The 21211-nt window shown below is 40.4% G+C and overlaps 1 protein-coding gene across 1 annotated transcript in view; it reads left to right on the top strand.

The window, feature by feature from the left end:
• The window catches only part of nfatc1 (nuclear factor of activated T cells 1), a 50418-nt gene that overhangs the window by 25292 nt on the left and 3915 nt on the right, over window positions 1-21211 (top strand). Inside the window, exons 7-9 of the mRNA XM_044052337.1 lie at window positions 2312-2367; window positions 6024-6156; window positions 10483-11088. Coding sequence (XP_043908272.1) covers window positions 2312-2367; window positions 6024-6156; window positions 10483-11088 — 795 coding nt within the window. The remainder of the gene's footprint in view (window positions 1-2311; window positions 2368-6023; window positions 6157-10482; window positions 11089-21211) is intronic.

The following is a 21211-nucleotide window of genomic DNA, read 5'->3' on the forward strand; positions in this document are numbered from 1 at the left end:
CGCTCTCTTATATAATGACTGTCATTTTTTGGCCACAGGTTGGACATTTTTCATTTCTGAAAACTCGTGCAGACATAATAACAGGAGTTATTATGAATAACAACCTGTGTTTAAATAATAGTCTGTGGCATGGGGGAAACAGGGCAGGCTTCAGCTGCCAGACGGTGCTCGAAATATTAAGTCGAGCACACGAGGATCGAAAACGTCTGGGGAGAAACGCGCCAAGAAATTAGAATATTAAAACACATAGCCATGTCCCAGTTCCAGAGAATAATACTCAGCAGGTGCACTGGAAAAGTGACCAAACTCAGGATAATCACGAAGTTCTCCACAATTGACATCCTTTTAGTCTTTTCTCCTTTGTCCTGCGTTGCATATCCATCGAATCCTTCTGTGCACATGTTTATTTTGTTGTTTTTTTAAAGTGATAAATGTGGTTTGAATTCTTCGCGGAGTTCCAGAATCAGACAGGGAGGAGAAGTCAGGGAAAAAGGGGAGTAAGTGCAGAGAGAGGTAAACAGGTTCCCAGTGTCTCCTCAGACATAATAGAAGCTGTCAGTGTCTGGCTGCACCTCCTCCGTCTCTGCCACCTCCTCTCCTCACAAACAAAGTTGTAGCGCATCTGTCTGCTCCACTCCAACGCGCCGCTTATCAAACTCCACACAGTCTGACCTCAGCTGAACCTTTTTCTCCCTTCAAATCTTCCCACGTTGAGTCAGTTAAAGCTTTTTTTGTTGTTTTTTATAAGGTTATTATTCAGCCTCTGTTTGAGACAATGCACATGAAAACAGACTCTGTTTGCCAAAACTATCAGTCCTGACTGAGGGAGTGTTTGTGTGTATACAGCAGCAGTGCAAGGGCAGGCACAAGAAATGTTGGTTTTTTTTGGGAAGAATGCACTTTTTCATGTACACTTTGTTGTGTTTGTGTCACGTCCCATGTTGTTTTGCTGTTGCCTCACTTCCTGTGTGCAGGGTGGGAATCTAAGTATCACTTGGAGCTAATAGATTTAATTAGCATTGCAGGAAGTCATTTGACAAAGGTTTGGCTTGATATTTGCTATTTATTTCCCTGAATTGATTAGATTCTGATTCACAAGGTCCCGTTTAATTTCAATGTCTGATTCAATTTGATATTGATTCTTCAGAAAATAAAAAAAACATTTGCTCGGTTATGAAAGCAATATTCACAGGACTATTAATGAAAGTTGTACAAAATCTCTTGAAAATTTACTCCAAATTTAAAGGTAGTAATGCACTTTTTATTTATTATGCCCACACAGTGCAAATCCACTGTTTACCTGGAGATGATGATTAAAACTCAAACTTTTAAAACATCCATCCTAGAAGGGCGTCAGACAGTTTGAAGTCATTAGCAAGTTGTCCAGCAGAGGGTGCTGTGGACAGTCAAGTTCTGTTGTTTTCAGGTGAGCAGACAATCGTGACACCAAAGTAACAATTCTGCAGATTGCAATAATCTCATGTGACTGCGATAGTCTCGCGAGATTTGTGCAGAGGATACAAGAAATTGCAATCTAAGGATTTTAATGATCAGAAAATCAATGTTTAAAGGTCACACACAACAGTTTAAAGTCTTTTTTGACTCACAGGTCTAAAGAAGTTGCCCTGGTTTCCTTCCTTCCGTGTGAATTGGTGAAAATCTAGATCTTCTCATAGGTCATTGGGCAGAAAAACAAATTAAACTTGCTTTAGTCTTTGTTTTCCACATCCTTGTATGTTTTATTGTCTGATGGGAAAACCTCTTTAATGTGGCATGTTTGCAAAGGGGGGGAAGGAATTACCAGAAAAGGAGAAAAATACCAATACCATCATTTTATGAGCATAACAGACAGATTCCTGTGAGGAGGAGAGAAAAAACAGAAGAGGTTTAGAAAGCCGAGGCGAGTTGTCAGTTTCCAGTGGTTGCGTATTAACGAGCCCACCAGCTGCTCGAGCATGCTGGGATTCCACACAGCGATGAAGTCAAGGTTTCTCTCGTCCACCAAAGATGTCGCTCATCTCTCTGGTATGACTCGCTTTTTTTAAGGATTGCATCAGATTTCTCTCTCTCTCTCTGGGTTTGTCGTCTTGTTTCTGTCTCAGCTTTGCTTTTTGTCAGACTGAGGATATGAGCTCATGAGCTGCAGGTCAGACAGTATGACGTGTGTGATGCCCCTTTAGCAGCAGTTTTGTACATCACCGATGCAGCTGATGATAACAAGATCACTTCATTTCTGCTGTAGGTGGATCTCTTTATGACTCTTCTTAATAAAAACGCTTTTTCTCTCTGTCTCCTTTTTTTTGTATTTTAGACGGACATCACCTCTGGGAAACTGAAGCTAAAGTCGACAGAGATGCCTCCAAGTCTGTAAGTGAAACATGTGACACTTTTATCATGAATATTCGGCTCTGATTTCAGGATAAAAGTGATAAAGTAGCTGCTGTCAAACTGAATTAAAGCTCCAGTGTGTAAGAATTAGTGACACCTAGTGGTCAGACTGCAGATGGTAACTACGGTGGCCTTCATGTTCAACAATGGGAAACACACACTCACAACATAGCAACACAAAATGGCGGCCTTGTCTAAATTACATATAAAAGACTTATTCCAAGGATTTTAAAGTGATTTTGCACATAAACAAACATACTTACAGGTACTATATGTTTGATTTCTTTCTTTTTTAGATATTTATTTATGATTTTCCATTTTACAAGAACAAATAATAGGAACAAACAACCACATAAACACAAAAAAACTGTTCCATGTCAATCTCTGCAATTTGAAATATGTAGAGGATAGGAAACAGTGAACCAGTCCCAGAAAAGTAGAAGTAAACTATAAGATATATTTGATTTCGAATAATAATAAACCCTCACACTCATATCACAGAACTAGAACTTTAAATCTTAGATATAATAGATATTTGACTGGAGCTTCATTAAATCTGTTAAATATCCAGCCAAAAGAAAAAGAAAAAGAAAAAAATAACTGGTAGTTGAACTTTGGCCACAGGATTTTTGTTATTTACTCACACACGTGAAGACAACGTCTGACTGGCTTTATTGTATCATGCGAAATTATCACTTATGTTCAAATATTTCAATTTGAGCAAGTGGAGCCGCTCAATTTGATGTGAAATTAACCTCTAGTTCAGCATTTTATTTATTTATTTTAATAAATAGTAATGTTATAGCACCAATGAGACTAGTCTATACACACCATAGCACAGAGTTAAGTGTAAAAACATTATAAAACCTTCAGTCATGAAGTTCAAGTGGAAGATGAAGATGAATATATCAAAAAAGTCCACAGTATGTTTCCTTTAAACATGTGACATGTGGTGTTTTACTCACTGCAAGGAAGCAAATAAGGACATTTCCTAAAAAAAGGAATTCATTTAAAACCATGTGCTCGCCACAGAATTATAATTAACACTGGAAACACACACACAGCGGTCTGCACTGGCAGAATGAACCTACACACACACATATACACACAAACTTGTGTTTATATCTTAGTCCCTTTACCTTAACCATCACAACAAAGTGCTTGACCTTAACCCTTAACCTAATCCCGATACTAACCCTCACCTTAAAACCAGTTCTTAACCCTGAAAAAGCGCTTTGAAGTTGTGTACTCACACACACACACACACACACACACACACACACACACACACACACTCACATTGAACAGGGATAAAAGTGTGGATTTGTTCAGCTCTGAGGTGGAGCCATGGAAACAGCCAGGTTGTGTTTGAAACACGTGAAAAAGGTTTTCGAAAGTTCAACCTTCAACCTGAGTTTGAGCTTGGCAGTGTGTGCTGTCGACACACACACACACAGACACACACACACACAGGGAGGGAGGGAGAGATGCAGTGGTGGGAGTCTGGGAGATAGACGAGGGGATTAGACGGTGTCTATATTTGAGGCGTTGCACCTGCTCCCTGTGTCTTCTCATTGCAAAACACACACTTTCTCTCAAATCACACACACACACGTACGCACAGGGACTGCTGGGACACATCTGTCTGCGTGAATAGACAAAAGGCCTCTCACCCCTCCTCCCCCCTCAGCCCCAGTCTGCTGGACTGGTCCCAGTTTAAACACTGACGCCACGTTGGCCAGGTTTAACCTCTGCCGCTTCACCAGACCACAGAGTCAGAATCCCTCACGGCCTCCATCACCTGCGCCGACACTCCGTCCCCATGAGGCAGTCAGGTCTGGAACCAGAGGGATGATTTAGTTTCCGTTTAAAAAAAAAAAATAATAATTTACAATCAGACACATCAGGATATTCATATAAACGTAGATTAACGGCCGTGAAGCACAAAGTCCAAAAATACTGGATGGATTTCGCGCTGTTTACACAAACTTGACGATCCGCTCGCTCCCCTGTGAGCGTTTAACGCGATTTTACAGCACAAACACGTGTGCGCATAAAACCTTCAAATGAACGATCCCACTCGTGCACGGTTTGGGATTTAAAATTCGGGCCTGTTTTTCATGCGCATGCATGAAGTGACACCTTGGACGGCTGCCGCGCTCAAGTACAACGCCGCAAATATTTCCTGCTCAAACCTGGATGCAATTACACAAACGGTGGAGTGTTTCCAGAGCTTTTTATCAGCTAATTCTCCGCGGAATGGATGGATGGATGGATGAATGGATGGATAAGGGTGAGGAGGAGAAGTCAAAAAGCCTCATCTGGCTTCACTTGACTTGTAGTGATTTAATAAAAACCTGTGTCAGCTTTAACCTGTACTTGTCGGGGGCCAGCTGTCGTCCTTGCACCCCGCGCCGCAGACGTACGACTTCCTCTCTGGCTACTGAGCAACACCTCCGACACACTTCATTCAGGCTGTATATTCACATACACACGTGTTGTGTGCGAGGCTGATGTTTTCACAGGCTGAAACGCAGGAAGAGAGCGGACGCTCCTGTAGCCTTCGCGGTCTTCCTCACAGGGCAGGAGGCTCTGCTGGGGAAATAAACTTTCTGGACACTCCCGCACACACTTAATTTATTCACACCATCTGAGTTATTCACTGTTCAAATAACCAGGCTTCTCTATAGGCTGAATTCATGGTCCCTGGGTGGCTCGTTTTGGGATTACAACCAGATTTTTCAGGGGTTTTTGTATCCACCATCCTCATGCAACACACACAACCTCAGGCTCTGGATTTCAAGAAAAGGAGACACAGGCCACATCCACACTACACCATTTTCATTTGAAGACACATGAATTGTCTCCCTGACCATCCACACTACCCCGATGTTTGAGAGCCAGATGTTTTAAAGGTCCAGTTTGTAAGAATTAGTCAGTCCGTTTACATACATGGTGCAATTTTAGTCAGACTAAGACAATAATTTGGTTTTCTTAATGTCATGAAGTCGAGCTAGTCTTAGTCCGACTAACATACCTGGATAATGTGATTCTTAGTCCAGTTATTCCTGCATGTATACGATTAATCGAAGTGTATTCAGACCTCCCCACCACCCGACGTATAAACTACAGTACTGTACAGTACTGAAATCATACTCTCATAACCTTTCTCTGACTTTTCACTATTGATGTTTTCTGTTGGTAGAACTTTGTGAAACCAAGTAAACAACAGAAAAAGAGAGAAAATCAACTTCCTGTTTACACCAGCACTTGCATGCCCAGTTCACCTGATTGGCCATTTTCAAATGAAAACATTTAGTATGGATGTGGCCTAATAATAACACACACATTGAATCAGTTTGAATCACTGTAAGGCCATTTCTCTGCTCAAACAACTCAGTATATTGTAATATAACACAAAAAAACAGTGTTTCTTCCTGTTATGGTGAACCCTGAGGCAGATGATATAATTATGTCTAAACAGGGCAAAGAAATAAAAAGGAGACAATATTAAGTTATGTTCAACAGACACCAAGTGAGTTGGCAGAGATATAAAGGACGCTTTTTACTGTGCAAAAACATTTCAATTCTATTACTACGTTTTTAATGAAGTCGTTAAATGTGTTGTTTTGCAGAATTCACTCATCGTTGAAATTCCTCCGTACCGGAACCAAAGACTCTCCACTCCCGTCCACGTCAACTTCTACGTCTGCAACGGAAAGAGGAAAAGAAGCCAGTATCAGCGTTTCACCTACGTTCCTGGCAGTGGTAAAGCTCTTCTCTTCACTCTGCTGCTTACTTTTCTGGAATGAAATGTGAATATGGAAAAAGAGCTAGAGCAGTTTGACAACATTGAGCTTGGTACTGTGGTGCAGTAAATATGAAGGCGACATAAAGTACATAATGATAAAAAAACGTGGGTTAAGCAACACTTGAAAAAGAAACACATCAGTAGTCTGAGATCAACATTTCTTGTACAGAGAGGATTTTGTTTTGGACATAATCATCTTTTCTTTGAGTGAATTTGGATTTTACCACTAAGAAAATTTAGATTTATATTATCTAACTTGGATGTGAATAACGGAAGAGCTAGTTTTTGAAATGTTGACAAGAAAGATCCACATGAGACTAACCAACCAACCTACTTGACTACTAACAACCAGCTTACCAACCAATCAATCTACCTAGCTTCCATTTTTATGCACCTACATACCAAGAAACACTCATCCATCCGGCCATCCAACCAACCAATCAGTCCACCTACCTATGCACATCCATCCATCCAACTAACCAATCAATCAATCTACCTACATATGTACTTTCATACCACCCATCTATCCACCCATCATCCCTCCAACCAACCAATCTACCTACCTACATATTTTCATACCCACTTAAAATCAATCATCCATTCATCCTTCCAACCAATTTACCTACTGACCACCTTACATACTTACGTACCTACGTAAAATCCATCCATCCATTCATCCATCTAGCCATACTTTTTTCCATCCATCCATCTCTCCAACCAACCAATCTACCTACCTACAAACTTTCTTACCTACTTAAAGTCAATCATCCACCCATTCATCCATCCTTCCAACCAGTCTACCTCCCGACCAACTTGCATACTTTCGTATCTACCTAAAATCCATCCATCCTTCTATCTATTTGTCCCTTCAACCAACAAACAAAACCAACCTACAGCCTACCTACCATCATACATACATACTTTTGTATCCATCCATTCGTCCAAGCCTCAAAACTTTGGTGAACCAGTAACTATATCAGCAAACCACCTCTGAGTTTGTCTTGTGTTTGTTTCTATGTCTTCCCTGTTCTCTCCGTAGGTCTCTTGCTCTCAGGCAGTTCTTTGTCCGTCACATTTCAGACTAATCAGAAACACTTTTCACATCTGAAGATGAGAACAAACTTCGTGTATTCCCTCTTGTCTGGTGCTTTTTTTCTCAGGAACAAAGCTTTACTTTTACAGAAAGAGAAAAAAAAATGCATGAAATGTGTTATTCTCTGTACCTGTTTCTACATGTCCACCACTGTGACACACCAGGGTGGTTGAAGGGGGCATGGGAAAAATGTGTTATTTGAAAGGAGAACCGATTTCCAAGCTAAATATAAACACTGACCCACAAAGTGAAATGCTAAAAAACCACTGCTAATTGCACTCTGGGCTTGGAGCGAAAATCCAGTGGGTGGTTCAAAGCTGTGATTCAAGTGAACTGGCCCAGCCCTGTATGTAGGCGACGGAGTGCCCCACTGTGAAAGTGAAGCATTGTCCTCGAGACTCAGCGAGTGTGAGGGAGTGGACGGACTCAGGGACAGTTAGTCTGGTCAGTGCCTCCAAACGGGTGAGCACAGCTCAGGCAAACAGCCAGCTGGGAAAAATTCTAAAGTCGGGGGGGAAAAAGTTTTAGAACAAATTTGGTGAAAATATTAGTGTAAAAACATCATCAGAAGCGAGGAAATTTCAATACATTTCTGTTTGTCCCATTTTGTTTTTGCTGTAGCTGCAGCAGGTGTGACAGCAACACATATAAAAACACCTTGTTTATTTCCGAGGCCTGCAGTAGACACATTGTAAAAACCAAATTGCAGGTTTTCTCTCACTTTTATGTGGCATGACAAACATTTGCACTTCTTCTGCTCCTCTCACTGGGTCTGTGCATCAGCAGGCAGACAGACACATTTCCTCCAAACAGGCCCAAAATAGGGGTGGATGTGCTATTTTAGTCCTTGCGGTTGGTGTAACCATCTCATCGCAGTTCCTCTGTTACAGTTCAAGCTGCAGTCAGGCGTGACATGCCCTAGTTTCACTCCTTTTTTACTCTAATTAGCCCCCTCTTTAGTTTGATACACCCTGTGAGGTTAAAAATATCTGTTTTTTAAGTGGCAACGAGCAGAGTGGTGAGATTCAGATGGACAACACTGTGACAGTGTGCACCAATAAAATATACGAATAAAAACTGCAGAGGGAAAAATAAAGTATGAGTAATTTACTACTTCAGCTTTGATTTCAAACACATGCTTTGTGTTATAATGTGAAACAGCTTCACCGCAGCAGTGAAAGCAGGAACCAGATCCAGGTTTGTGATGCAGTCGCCCCAGTCGTAGTAGTTCAGTGAAGCCCGGGGTCAGCGCGCCACTGTCGTTTGCTTGTAACTGCGATGAAATGATGATTGTACGACGGCGGTGTCGTGTCATGAGCTGCGGCAGATTGATGGCCCGCGTTGAAAAGATTCAGATTCATGTTTCGCGCTGGAATCTGTTTGAGCGGCCAAGAGCACAGTGACCGCCTCGTTTCAACTCAGCCCTGCTCCTTGTTTGTACAACAACCACAATCCACGTACACCCCGAAGCCACCATTTTGTCTTACATATCCTTTCTCTCTCTCTGTCTTTGTCTCAAGCAGTAATTTATTTTAAATTACGGGACCATGCTGCGTTTGACGCTGCTGCTGTGCTTGCAACGTATGTCATATATCACACATTCAGAGAACATTAGTGCCAGAGCAAGTTCCAAAAGAAATAGGGCTTTTATTATAGAAGCTGCTGGATGTTTCTCGTGCTGATGAGTCATCCCTTTTTTTCCCCCCTTCTTCTTCTTTCTGTAGTTTGGTGAATATTTTCAGCAGGGTGGGAGAGCCCAGGCCCAGACACAGAGACTCATTGATGAAAGTGTTTGTTTGGCAGCGGGTATCCTAGCCACAAACCTACTCACTCACTCACTCACTCACTCACTCTCACTCTTGCATGAAGGTTGGAATATGTCTTTACATATTCCTCTCTCCCACTGGTCAAAAACCCATTTAAACCCGGGTTTAATCATGTTTTTGATCAGTTGAATCTGCGTTCACTCCCACGTCAGATGATTCTGCAAAAGCACTCAAGTTTTTATCGACTTTGGCTTCAATCGGCATCAGTAGAAACGCAAGACCCTGTCTTCTGTGTCTGCTTTTATTTGTGGCAGTGACGCACATTTCTTGCATCATTTCCAGTGCAATGCTACAAGGCATATTTACTTTCTGAATATAGCCATGAATATTTGTTGCATATCTTATTTTTTTACACCATGGGACAGCAGTCAATGTTGGTTATTCCATCAATCACCTCAGTTGAACTGCAGCCAATGGCTGAGCAGAAGGGGAGTGGGCTTGTAACCAGAGGGTTGTCGGTTGGAATCCCCACTTGTTCAAGGGCTGGGGTACCCCTGAGCACCGGGCCCAAGCCTGGTTAAAGGGGAGGGTTGTGTCAGGAAGGACATCTGGCATTAAAAACGTTGCCAAATCAAATGTGCGGATCATCCGCTGTGGCGACCCCTAGAGGGGAAAATAAAAGCATCTGTTGGGCAATAGATTGAAAGAGGGACCAAAGGAAAAGTTAGTAAAACAAAATTGTAACCACCATAACTTACTTAGCTATGTTTACATGTGCAAAGTTTCTTCAATCCAATTAAAATCATTCTGATAAGAATTGTTGTTTAATCAGAATAAACCACTCTGACATGTGCAGAGTTGTACAAATATCAGGAAATGGTAGAGGAAGAAGTGTTACATTTGTGTTCCTCACCTTTTGACCATTAAGACGTTCTATAATTTGGAGTTCTTTTAAAGTCTCTTATAGGAAAACTGTGTCGGATCATTCCAGACCAGTTGTTTGCCACCACTCCTGCCATGTTTCTGTCCATTTTCAGACAGCAAAACCAGAACTTTGTCTCATTTATGTAGGGCAGACACGTGTTAGCCCAAACCATGAAGTCATGATTGGAATAACTGTTGATGATTGGCATAAACCACAGCTACTACCTATCGGAATTAACTTTCCTTCTGAATTGAATTGGAACATTGGTGTATTTAAATTTCCGATCGCGCTTTTATTCCAATTAACTGAGTCCATGTAAACAGAGTGACACTGAGCTCTTTGGTCATTTTTTTGTAACCTGCGCACTCATGACCTCACCATTCACGTTCATGTGAAAAACCACTGGCAATGAAAATGATGCTAATCAAAATATAGCAGGTATACTCGCTCGTTTTAGTGTGAGAGACTTTAATTAGCATTTCCCTCCGTATTCCCTCAGTTCCGACGATAAAGACGGAGCCACGCGACGACTACGATGCTTCACTGGTGTGCACTCAGCATGGTTCCACCGTGGCCCTGCACCCGAAGCCATACTTCCCCCCACAAGTCATGACCCCGATGATGACCACTGATTTGAGGCCATGTGTTGTGGGCGGGGCTTACCCTGTCAGCCAGGACAAATTGACGGTTAAACCGGCCTCTTCGTCTCCAAGTACGAGCCCCAAGCTTCACGACCTGTCTCTGCCAAACTTCCCCAAGTGCCTCCCCGCCGTCCCACAGTCCTCGATCCCTCACGTCTCCATCATCCAGGAGACTCCAGGCCGCTACCAGCTGCCCAGCCTCTACCCGCCCAGCAGCTCCTCCTCCTCCTCCCCGACCTCGCAGCCCTCCACCCCGACTGACGCCCCCTTCTCTCCGACCCTCTGCATCACGCCGGTCCAGCCGGTCAGCGCCAGCGCCAGCCCCGACGCCAAGCAGCAGCAGCAGCACGCCAAAGTGCCAGAAAGACCACGGTCCTCCCTGCAGGAGGACGGCGGCTCCCCGACGCTGACCGTCAGCATCAAACAAGAACCACAGGAGCTGGACCAGATGTACCTCGATGATGGTGAGCGAGAAAGTTTTTCAAATCTGGTGCCTGGAAAAAATTATTACACGAAGAACTCGTCCAAACTCCTAATTAACTTAACAAAAATGTCTTTTTATTGCCCTCCAGCATAAAAGGACCGTAATATATCTGCAGGTGCTGATAAAAAAGTTTCTATCGATATCGCATGACTCAACGATCACTGGGCCAAAAACAAAAACTAAAACTTTTGGCCCAAATCTTCATATGATTTAAGGGAATAGTTCAACATTTTTTTTGAAAAATGCTAATTTGCTTTCTTACTTACCATTCAAGAAGTTTATTGTCATATTCACAGTGAAATGCAAAATAATGGAAATCGCCCAAAAATCTAAATAGATAGACACTGCAGTTATGCAGGTAAGATAAAATGGTATTTTGAAGAAATGATGCCGTGCTGCAGGAATTCAGCCCAAACATTTCGATATTCAGTGGAGGAAATATGTTTTATTTGGTGACAATTATCAGTTAAACCAATTTGAATAATTTTTGCAGTTGCAGTTTCTGTCAAAAATAATTGTAATATAACGTTTTTCTCCATATCTGGCAGCTTCAGTAAAGACTTTGCGATATCACAGCCAACCAATATCAGTGTTTTTGACAAAATGACTTTCATCTGTTGCTTTTCTTTCCTTCTTTTATCCTAAAATAACTCCACAAAGCTGACTTAATAACTGCAGCTCAGCAGACATTTGCACTCCTCACTCACATGACACCAGTGGCACACGTCTCTGTGCAGCCTCTGCTTGGATGTGATGTCGAGGTTAATGGGATCATATCAGATTCTTTCAGGTTTTTTTTCCCTCTGTTTTTTGAAATCCGATCCAGTGATTTTTGATTTTTGAGTATTGAAGCTTCTCCGATGCAGAATATTGTTTTGGCTCATTCCTCATGGAAACACAGCAGCTCAGATCATGTGGTGACATTTTTTACTCTGCGTGTCTTTGTTGACAAAAAAAACAGTTGTCAGTGATTTCTCATGACAGAGAGAAATGTTTTGTCGTTTAACCCCATGGTTCTCAAACTGTGGTACGTGTACCACCAGTATTACGCAGACTTCCTCTGGTGGTACTTGGAAGAAAATAAAAAATACTGTTTTACTGTATCTACCAGATGTGATCGGAGTGGAGCTTAGGGATTTTGACTGGAGTGCATAGAAAATGAAATGAATAACAAAATAATAATAATTAGAGTCACCTTATCTCTCGCTGTGAGGAAGAGGAGGAGGATGAGAGAGCAAATTATCTCACTGGGAATAAATCTGCCTCCTGTAGCTGACTTTGCTCGACCTATTTACACCACTGTATTTTAATGTTGGTGATAATGTGGTGTTTCTTCAAGAGCTTAATATTTTATCAACTGGTATAAAAAGTTTGAGAACCAAATAAAATAATAAAAAATAAGTGTACATACGATAGGAAACCATAATAAGATATATAAATAAGTAAGCTACAACACAAAATGTAAGGCATGAAGTATGGGTGTGTTTCAGCTGTACTCAGAAGTCAGAATTTCCAAGTTCCTTCAAGTGGAAACGAACAACTGAACACACACAAGTTCCTAATGTGTGTCCAGTAAAACAATGGACAGCAAAAACAATAGTCGTCATAGTTACATATGTGTTCATATTTACTTTTTTTAAATAAATCAGAACTACACTCACTCCCTCACAGACAGACAGTGTTGTAATGTAACAAAGTACAAATACTTCATTACTGTACTTAAGTACACAATTTCATGTGTACTTATTGTACTGTTATTTATATTTCTAGCACCGTCTACTTTTACTTCACTACATTTCCCCTAACTGTCTTTTGTTACTACCGTCTATTTACACCACTGCACTATATTTTCTCAGGTAGTACTTCGTAAAAAGAGAAAAGAAAACTATGACGCAATCACATCACAGATGCCTGGTGGTCTGGTGTCTGATAAATGTTGCCTTTAAACCCTGGATCAGATAAAATTGTCCAAAACTCCCTGATAAAATAAATTCAGGCTTTCGTGTGTGTGTGTGTGTGTGTGTGTGTGTGTGTGTGCACGCCTGTGTGTGCATGTGTGTGTCACCAGGAGAGCAGGATTTTAGGAGCATGTATATTATGATCTCACCGCTCAGGGCCCTGCTCTCACCACAGAGGTTCAGGGGCCGTGTGCTCTGTGCTGTGGTGATGTGAAATAAATTGGATAAATGATCTTCCTCTGGACACAGAGAAAACACAGCCTGGCTGTGAGAGAAGAGGAGAGCAGTGAATGAAGAAACACTAAGCAGCAGCAGCAGCAGCAGCAGTTGTTATCAGTGGACAGAGCAGCGAGTCTTTGATCCGTCACCAGAGCCCCCGCTGAATCGTCTGGCCGAGCTTCCTGACGATGGCGAGCGAGACTTGGTTGTCGGGCCGCAGACTGTTCCCATGCCACTTCCTTTAAACAGTCTGGGTAAATACATTAACGCTTTTTTCGTGCTGTCTGCTGGGATGTTTGGCTGGTGAGAGATTTCATTTGTAATCGTGCTTTAACTGGTGCCACCGCCGCTCGCGTCTCCCGAGGATTCCCAGCTTTGAACGAACTGTAGTTAGAAAATCTAGGTATTAAAGTGCACCACTAGAGCCATAATGGATACGTCTGAGGTATTTGGCCCCGTAATTAGTCATGTTTTCATTGGAATATTGAAGGAAATTGAAGTCACGTTAGCGTTCCAAGCCTAATGCGGCTTCTCACGTCTATAAAACCTTTGGCAGAGTTGGATATGACTTTCAGGCCTCGCTCAGGTGCAGAGTTTTTTTTTTAATTTCTAGTCAAATATGCTTGTTAAACCATACAGAGACTTTTCAGGAGTTAAGTCACTTATCAAGTTATTTATTGTGCAGTGTATGTTCATCTGTAGCATTGACATCTACTCATTTAAAGCTGCAGTAGGCAGAATAAAGTGTTCATAGTGTTCATAAAAATACGTATAGTTTTCTGGTTCTTCTTTCTGGACCATAATATTACAGGAAATTATGAAAAATGTTGATCAGTTTTTCCCAAAACTCAAAATGATGATGTTCTCAAATGTCTTGTTTTGTCCACAAACATTACATATTCACATTTAAGAAGCTACAAAAAAATCAAAGAGCTTGTTTTAATCTTAAAAAACACAATAATATTAAAAATCAAATATTGCTTAATCATTCCTGCTGTATTTACTAGGACTAGTAAACATGTTCACATTTGAAACGCTATCATATTGGTACCTTGAATTTGATACTTTACCAAAAATGTTTTGGTACCTACTGTCTCTGTAATAATAAAACATAAAAAAAAGTCTTGTAAATTTTTGAGTTAATGGTCACAATTAGTTTTAGGTGTTCTTCAATCAAACATGCTGTCAATTTTGTGAATTATCTTCTCATTTAGAGGAAAATTGACAGCAAACCACAGCACATATGTGTGGACACCAGTGTGATTGACAGAACCTTTGATTTTAATTTAATTTCAGTACATCATCTTTATATGACAGTGACATTGTCAGGTGTTTGTCATTGACACAAACAACGCTGTTGCCCTCATATCGCCTCTCTGTTTGCTCAGCTCTGTCATGTCCATCCACTGTGTTGGACATTTTTTTCACACCCTCTCCTGAGAGATTAAAAACATGACCGCTCATGGAAAATGTGAATCATATTCTCTGGCCTGCCGCCACAGCTATAGGCAGAAAAATCCTTTGCTGCTCAGACCTGGAGAAAGTTCAGCCACGCCACCATAAAAACTGGCTTCCCTCTGGCACAGAGTGAGTCTGTGAAGAAGTGGACAAAGCCATAGACCAAGACCAAGGAAACACCAGCCAAACATGTGCATGAATGTAAAGTCAGAGTAGGAGCCAAATCACATGACGACATACTTTGTTTTATGACATACTGTGGCCTTGGTGGACGTCAGAGCAGGATAATTGACCACCTGAGACGATATCTAAAGTATCCAGACTCAAACTCACTCACTTCCTCCAATATTTTTCAGCCACAGCTTCAAAAATAATGAGCAGGATTTAGTCATTTTAATTATATTTCATCTTTTTATAATCTCACCTGCAAGGACAAGTTTATATTTATTAAACATTTATGTGTTGTAGTCCTGTAAATTTCACTTTGTATGTATTATGCACACTTTGTTGTTGTACTTGTTGTCCCGGCTCATGGACGACAGATGCAGATTAGCTTCATGCTAACTCTGGTGCGGTAATTATCTTAAGGTTAGCTAGCAAAACAAGCGTTTTCACAGTAAAAGTAAACAATTAACCACAGAAAGTACATAAAAAAAGCTAATTATCCCACTAGAGCAAATAGCAAGGACAGGTCTAACTAATCACAAAGACGTGTAAAAAAAATTATACAACAAAAAGTAGCTAAAACCAGGTGTGTGACGCACATACACAGCCTTCAGAGAGCATAAATTAATAAGTAGTAATAGTAGTGGTAGTAGTAGTAGTAGTAGTAGTAGTAGTAGTGTTAATGGTACCAGTAGTGTTAGTGGCAGTAGTAGTAGTGGTATTAGGTAGTAGTAGTAATAGTGTTAGTAGTAGTGTTAGTGGTACTAATAGTAGTGTTTATAGTGTTAGTAGAAGTAGTAGTAGTAGTAGTGGTGGTAATAGTGTTAGTAATAGTAGTAATGTTAGTAGTCTAGTAGTAGTAGTAGTAGTAGTCTTAGAGGTACTAATAGTAGTGTTAATAGTGTTAGTAGTAGTAATACTAGTGGTAATAGTGTTAGTAATAGTAGTAGTGTTAGTAGTACTAGTAATGTTAGTAGTCTTGTGTTAGTAGTAGTAGGACTGGTAGTATTAGTAGTAGTAACAGTAGTACTGGTAGTAGTAGTAGTAGTATTTGCCATTTTAGTCACGGTTTTAAAATTTCATAAATCGAAACATTCAAAAGTGGTTTAAAATATTTGTCCTTGTTCTAATTAAGTTTATTCTGACTCATCTAATCCAATCCAGTCAAACTTTATTTGTAAAGCACTTTAAAACTTTAAAACAACCAAAGCGCTGAATAATAAATAAGAGCTTGAGGCAATAAAATACATCTAAAAAAAATAAAGCAACTAAAATAAATTAAAAGTCATAAAACAAACAAAATAAAGTAAACAAAAACAATAAGGTCATGTGATTAAAATAAATCTTGTAGTTTTTGTGTAGTTTATATCTTTGTGGTTGCACTAATCTGTTGCAATAATCTAAAGTTTTTCTTTCTTTTTCTTTTCAAATAACACCTGGACAATAAGAATAAATATGTATAAAGGTTGCCGAAGTCTGTGGTGAACTACAGAACTGCTCTGTGGGAGCGACTGGACTCGCTGTAACGCAGTCGGAGCCTCGTGTTTTGGGCCAAGAACATCTCGTGGCTTGTGGCCTGGACTTGACGTGGCAGTAAATGGAGGAGGATTTGTGGCATTTTTTTGTCTCATTTCTGCTCCTTTCAGCTGATTTATTTTGGAGGAGCTGTTGAATACTGTATATCTCCTCTGTGGGGATTGTGTTATCACAGGCTGAACGGTGTTGACACGTTTCTGCCCTTAATGAGACAAACAGTGGTGTCCTGCTAATTGTTAGGGAGTTCCTGGTTTGTCAGGAGTTTCCTGGTGGCAGCGCTGGACTGTATCAGTCACCTCCAGCTGCTCCGAGCTTCCAAGGCACAGGAAAGCAGTTCCTGGAGTACTACAGCGCCACCTTCCTGCTCTGAAGTAGACGTGAAGTTACACACTTGTTCCCTCACTGCACATGTTGAATAAAACCATCAGTGTTTGTTCATCCTTTCATACCTATTCACACACGCAGTCGTCAGGAGCGACTTGGGGATAAGTGTCTTGCCTAGGGACACATCAGCACGTAGACTAGTCTAGCTGGGAATCAAACCCTTGACGTTCCAATTAATTACCACTCATCCAACTAGTAACAAAACTCTCCGGACAAACAAAAGTGATATTTGTCATAGTATTAAAGCTGCAATATGTGGAATTGCAAAAAATAAATTATTGATTGTTGAATTGAAACTGCTTTAAGATAAGGTTTACTGAGTTAGGGCTGTAACTAGCTTTTTTCATAATCGATTAATCTGTTGATTATTTTAATAATATATAATAATAATTATAATCGAGCACAATGTTGAAAAATGCCTCAAACCTGGTGATAAATGATAAATGATGATGTTCTCTAATATCTTGTTCTGTCCACAAACCAAAACACCATCAGGTAATTGCTGTGTGGTCCAACAGGGGGCGCTCTGGGTGCAGCTTGGCCTTTCAAATTTGCTGATTTTGATTGAACTGTTCACTATATTTACACTTTGAATTGCACTGAATCAAAACCCAAACACAGCATTTGCTGATGTCGACTGTGAAGTTCAAAAACATTGACGCTGCTGAAAGAGCTGCGTGACACAGATGTCACACTAGTGCGGGGGCTTTATTTTTAGGACACACACTCACAGATCAATACATCGAGTTTTTTTTTTTTGTTTGTTTCAATTAGATCGTCGACATCAAATGTGACGGCTGAGTGAAAAGTGGGCCATGGCAACGGACACGTAAACAGTAAACGCTGTTGCCTCAGCAAAAGATGAATCCTCTCCGCCTGCTTCTCCTTTGTTTTGTTTTTTAATGCCAGTACATTTCTGTCTCTATAAATATCTTTAAACCATTTTATTACCACATGAAATTACAGCACAGGATGTAGCGTATTTGAACGCCATAAATCATCTGTGATTTCCAAAGTGGCCCGAAAGGTCTTGGCTCAAAGTTAAGTTTGTGTATAACATTTCCCTAAAGTTTGAACCTGAAAGAGTATATTGTATATATATATATATATATATATATATATGTACATATATATCTGAGTCCAGATGTGCAGAAGGTCAAAGCCAGATCAAACAGAGCAGCTGAGTTCAGTCAGTTCAGTCTGGAAGAAGGAGTGAGGGAGCGCACCAGGCCGGAACAACTCACTGTAGGAGGGTGGAGATGTTTATTTCTTCAGGTTCAAGCTTGTCTCTTGGTGATATTGGTCACAATATCTGACATTCATGTGGCTGAAAATGTAGGTGAAATGTAGGGCGCGTTAGATTTACTGTACTGTACGTCAGAAGAACTGAGAGAAGCGGGAGTGACGTCACCTCTGAGCTGACTGAGGGTGCTTTCATACGGAGCTTGTTCAAGGATAATAATGCATTACTTGGTTCATTATAAGTAGAGTAGAGGATAATTCTTATAACCATTTTTACTAAATGAAAACTGGTTTTGTTTGTGTGGTTTGTTTTATAGGTGTTACCCCAAAATACAATAAGTATTAAGGCATTAAGGGAGAACAATATACAGTATAATGACGAGTAGGGATGGGTGATATGATGCTAAAATAAAATAAAATAATCAAGCAAGCCACTTAAGTACATGTTTAAGTAGTACATCTATGAGAGAATGTGTCATCTGAGAAGAATTCTTAACGTTACCAGAGACTGTGGCTGCTGTCGGCGCTGCTGCTGCTGCCTCATGTTTTTTCTGGCTTCCGTCGTACTCCGCTTCATGGTTGTGTTTGAGGTGGTGGAACCAATTTGTTGTACTACTATTCTTTATATTTTCTTATTATTATTATTGCAGATCTTGCAAATTGTACACGTTTGCTCCACGTCAGACTTGCTGAAGCCAAACCATTTCCACACCAATGAAGTGGAGCCTTGTTTAGGAACGAGGATTTTATTTTTACCACGATATATCGTGAACAATAAGGCAATGAAAGTGAACTTTTCATCTTTGATGTGTCTAGTGGAAGTTAAAGGGCACTTCCTGTTTTGGGTGACCTATTTCCTGTGAGATGTATTCAGGTGTGGGTCCCTAGTCTCACATATGAAGTGTCGAGCATATCGGTCAACGTACAGTTGTTACAGCGCACTTTCTGTTTCATGGTGAAACTATGGCACAATTTAAAATGGCCAACTTTGCGTTGATCAAGTTTACATTCGTAGAGGTGTTCAGGGTTGGGTCTCTTGTGTCAGTTATGAAGTTTTGAGCCGATCGGTCAATGTGTGGTGAAGTTACAGCCCACTTTCTGTTTTGTGGCTAATAGTTGAAATTCGCTAAAATTAAAAATAAAAACGCCCCTTTTGAATTGAGTTGATCCTTTTGATAACTTTTCATCTGTCATGTGTCAGAATTGACGCATTTTTTATGTTAACGATACAATAAAACGTGCTCAGACGAGAACGTTCATTTACGAACCGTGCAAATCGCAAAGATTGACACCAAATTCAAAATAGACGACTTTCGGTTGAGTTGAGTTCATAGACCCAATAGACTATTTTGTTCATCTTGGGCTGTGACATGTTCCCACCAAGTTTCGTAAAATTCGGTGTAACTTAATTTTGGCTTGTTCTATCCGCGTTTGCGTAATACTATGCTAATATCACACTTTCACCTCATAACCTCCTGAAAAATGACCGGAATAATAATAATAATGTGAAGAAGAACAATAGGTTTCTTGCACTCTGTGATCAGGCCCTAAAAAATAAATGGATCAATTTTATTTATAGTATATCTACATTTATATAATATAGCAATTACTTTGAATATTTTTGTTTTAATATTATGCAAATGCGATTTCCAATGATTATGGAAACAATCTCTATTGTGGCGTATAAATAATATTATTAGGATTCACCCAGGAGAGTTCATGCCAGATGTCAAAGCTGCTACATGGACATATTTTTGTCCTCCATGTTGTTAACAGCGAGACAAAGCTGTGAATCACCGTCCTCGTGTGTCCTTCACAGATTCAGCGTTGCACTCATGTGAGACGATCTCTGCTGTAATCGTCAAACATCACTGTTTAATGAGGAGCTGTCAATCACGGTGTCCAGTAAACAGCGTCTCACCCTCACAGTGTGTTTGTGCTATTTTTGACGTTTGTCCTCAGATGATGATGATGAGGATGATGATGGCACACTTTTCTGTTTTGTTTTGTTTTTTACCATAGCAGCCGCTACGCTGTGATTAGTTTTTTGTTTTTTTGTGTGTGAATAGAATTGTCCTCGTCGTCCTTCATGACAGGAACTGAGTGATATTCCCGGTGTCAGGTCACAGAGAGAAAGACTTCTCTACTGCCTGCGTTTAAAAAAAAAAAATCTTTCCATTGTGTGTGTAAAAGTGTGTGTGTGTTTCTGGGGATCTAAGGTTTCCACACTGTCTGAGTCAAACTGAGGGAATTCCTTCCTCGGAACGCTGGCCTGGATTCCCAGCTCTGACTCCGGGGGTGTTTCCCCTACTTCTTCTTATTCCCTGAACCTGATCCTAGATCATAATTTGTACCACAGCGAATCACAACAACATAGTAAGACAGAAACCTTTACCATAGTATATACAGTATATAGAGAGAGCACACAACGAGCAAACACTAGGGGTCACTACTACTACTACTACTAATAAGAATAATAACAATAATACCTGTGAGTACATACATACTGTATATATGTATATATATATGTATATATACATATATATGTATACATATATACAGTATATAGATATATGTATACATATATATGTACATATGACGAAAACATAATAAGTCATAATAAGATATAGAAATAAGGAAGCTACAGCTCAAAACACTGGGGATGAAAATGTCACGTAGCTCCTCACTGGTGCATCACAGACAAAGGCGTGACACAGGAGACTAAAACAAAGGTTCCACATGTCTGTCAGGTGAAGTAATGGACAGCAAAACTAAATAACGTTGAAATATACATATGAAGTTATCGCTCGTCTTTAGTGAGAGATAAATAATTCCTGTGTTTTTACGTATATGGTTTATCTTTATTTTCTCTTGGATCGTCCCTCCCTCTGTTATCAACCAAAGCACACAGCTGATTAAAGTAGATAAACAAGTGCACCTGGATCCTTTAGCAGCAGCAGCAGGAGGAGGAGGAGGAGGAGGACGGTGAGGTTGCATCATCTCTCCTGATAACAAAGGTCTGGGGATCACAGATACGATGTGATTAGATTAGCGTCGGCTCACGGGGAATAACACTTCCTGTGGAGCTCAGACGCTGCTGGAAAACACGACCATAACGCTGCGTTAATCATATATTTCAAG

This window comes from Solea senegalensis, linkage group LG20 (genome assembly GCF_019176455.1).
Source record: "Solea senegalensis isolate Sse05_10M linkage group LG20, IFAPA_SoseM_1, whole genome shotgun sequence".
NCBI classification, from domain to species: domain Eukaryota; kingdom Metazoa; phylum Chordata; class Actinopteri; order Pleuronectiformes; family Soleidae; genus Solea; species Solea senegalensis.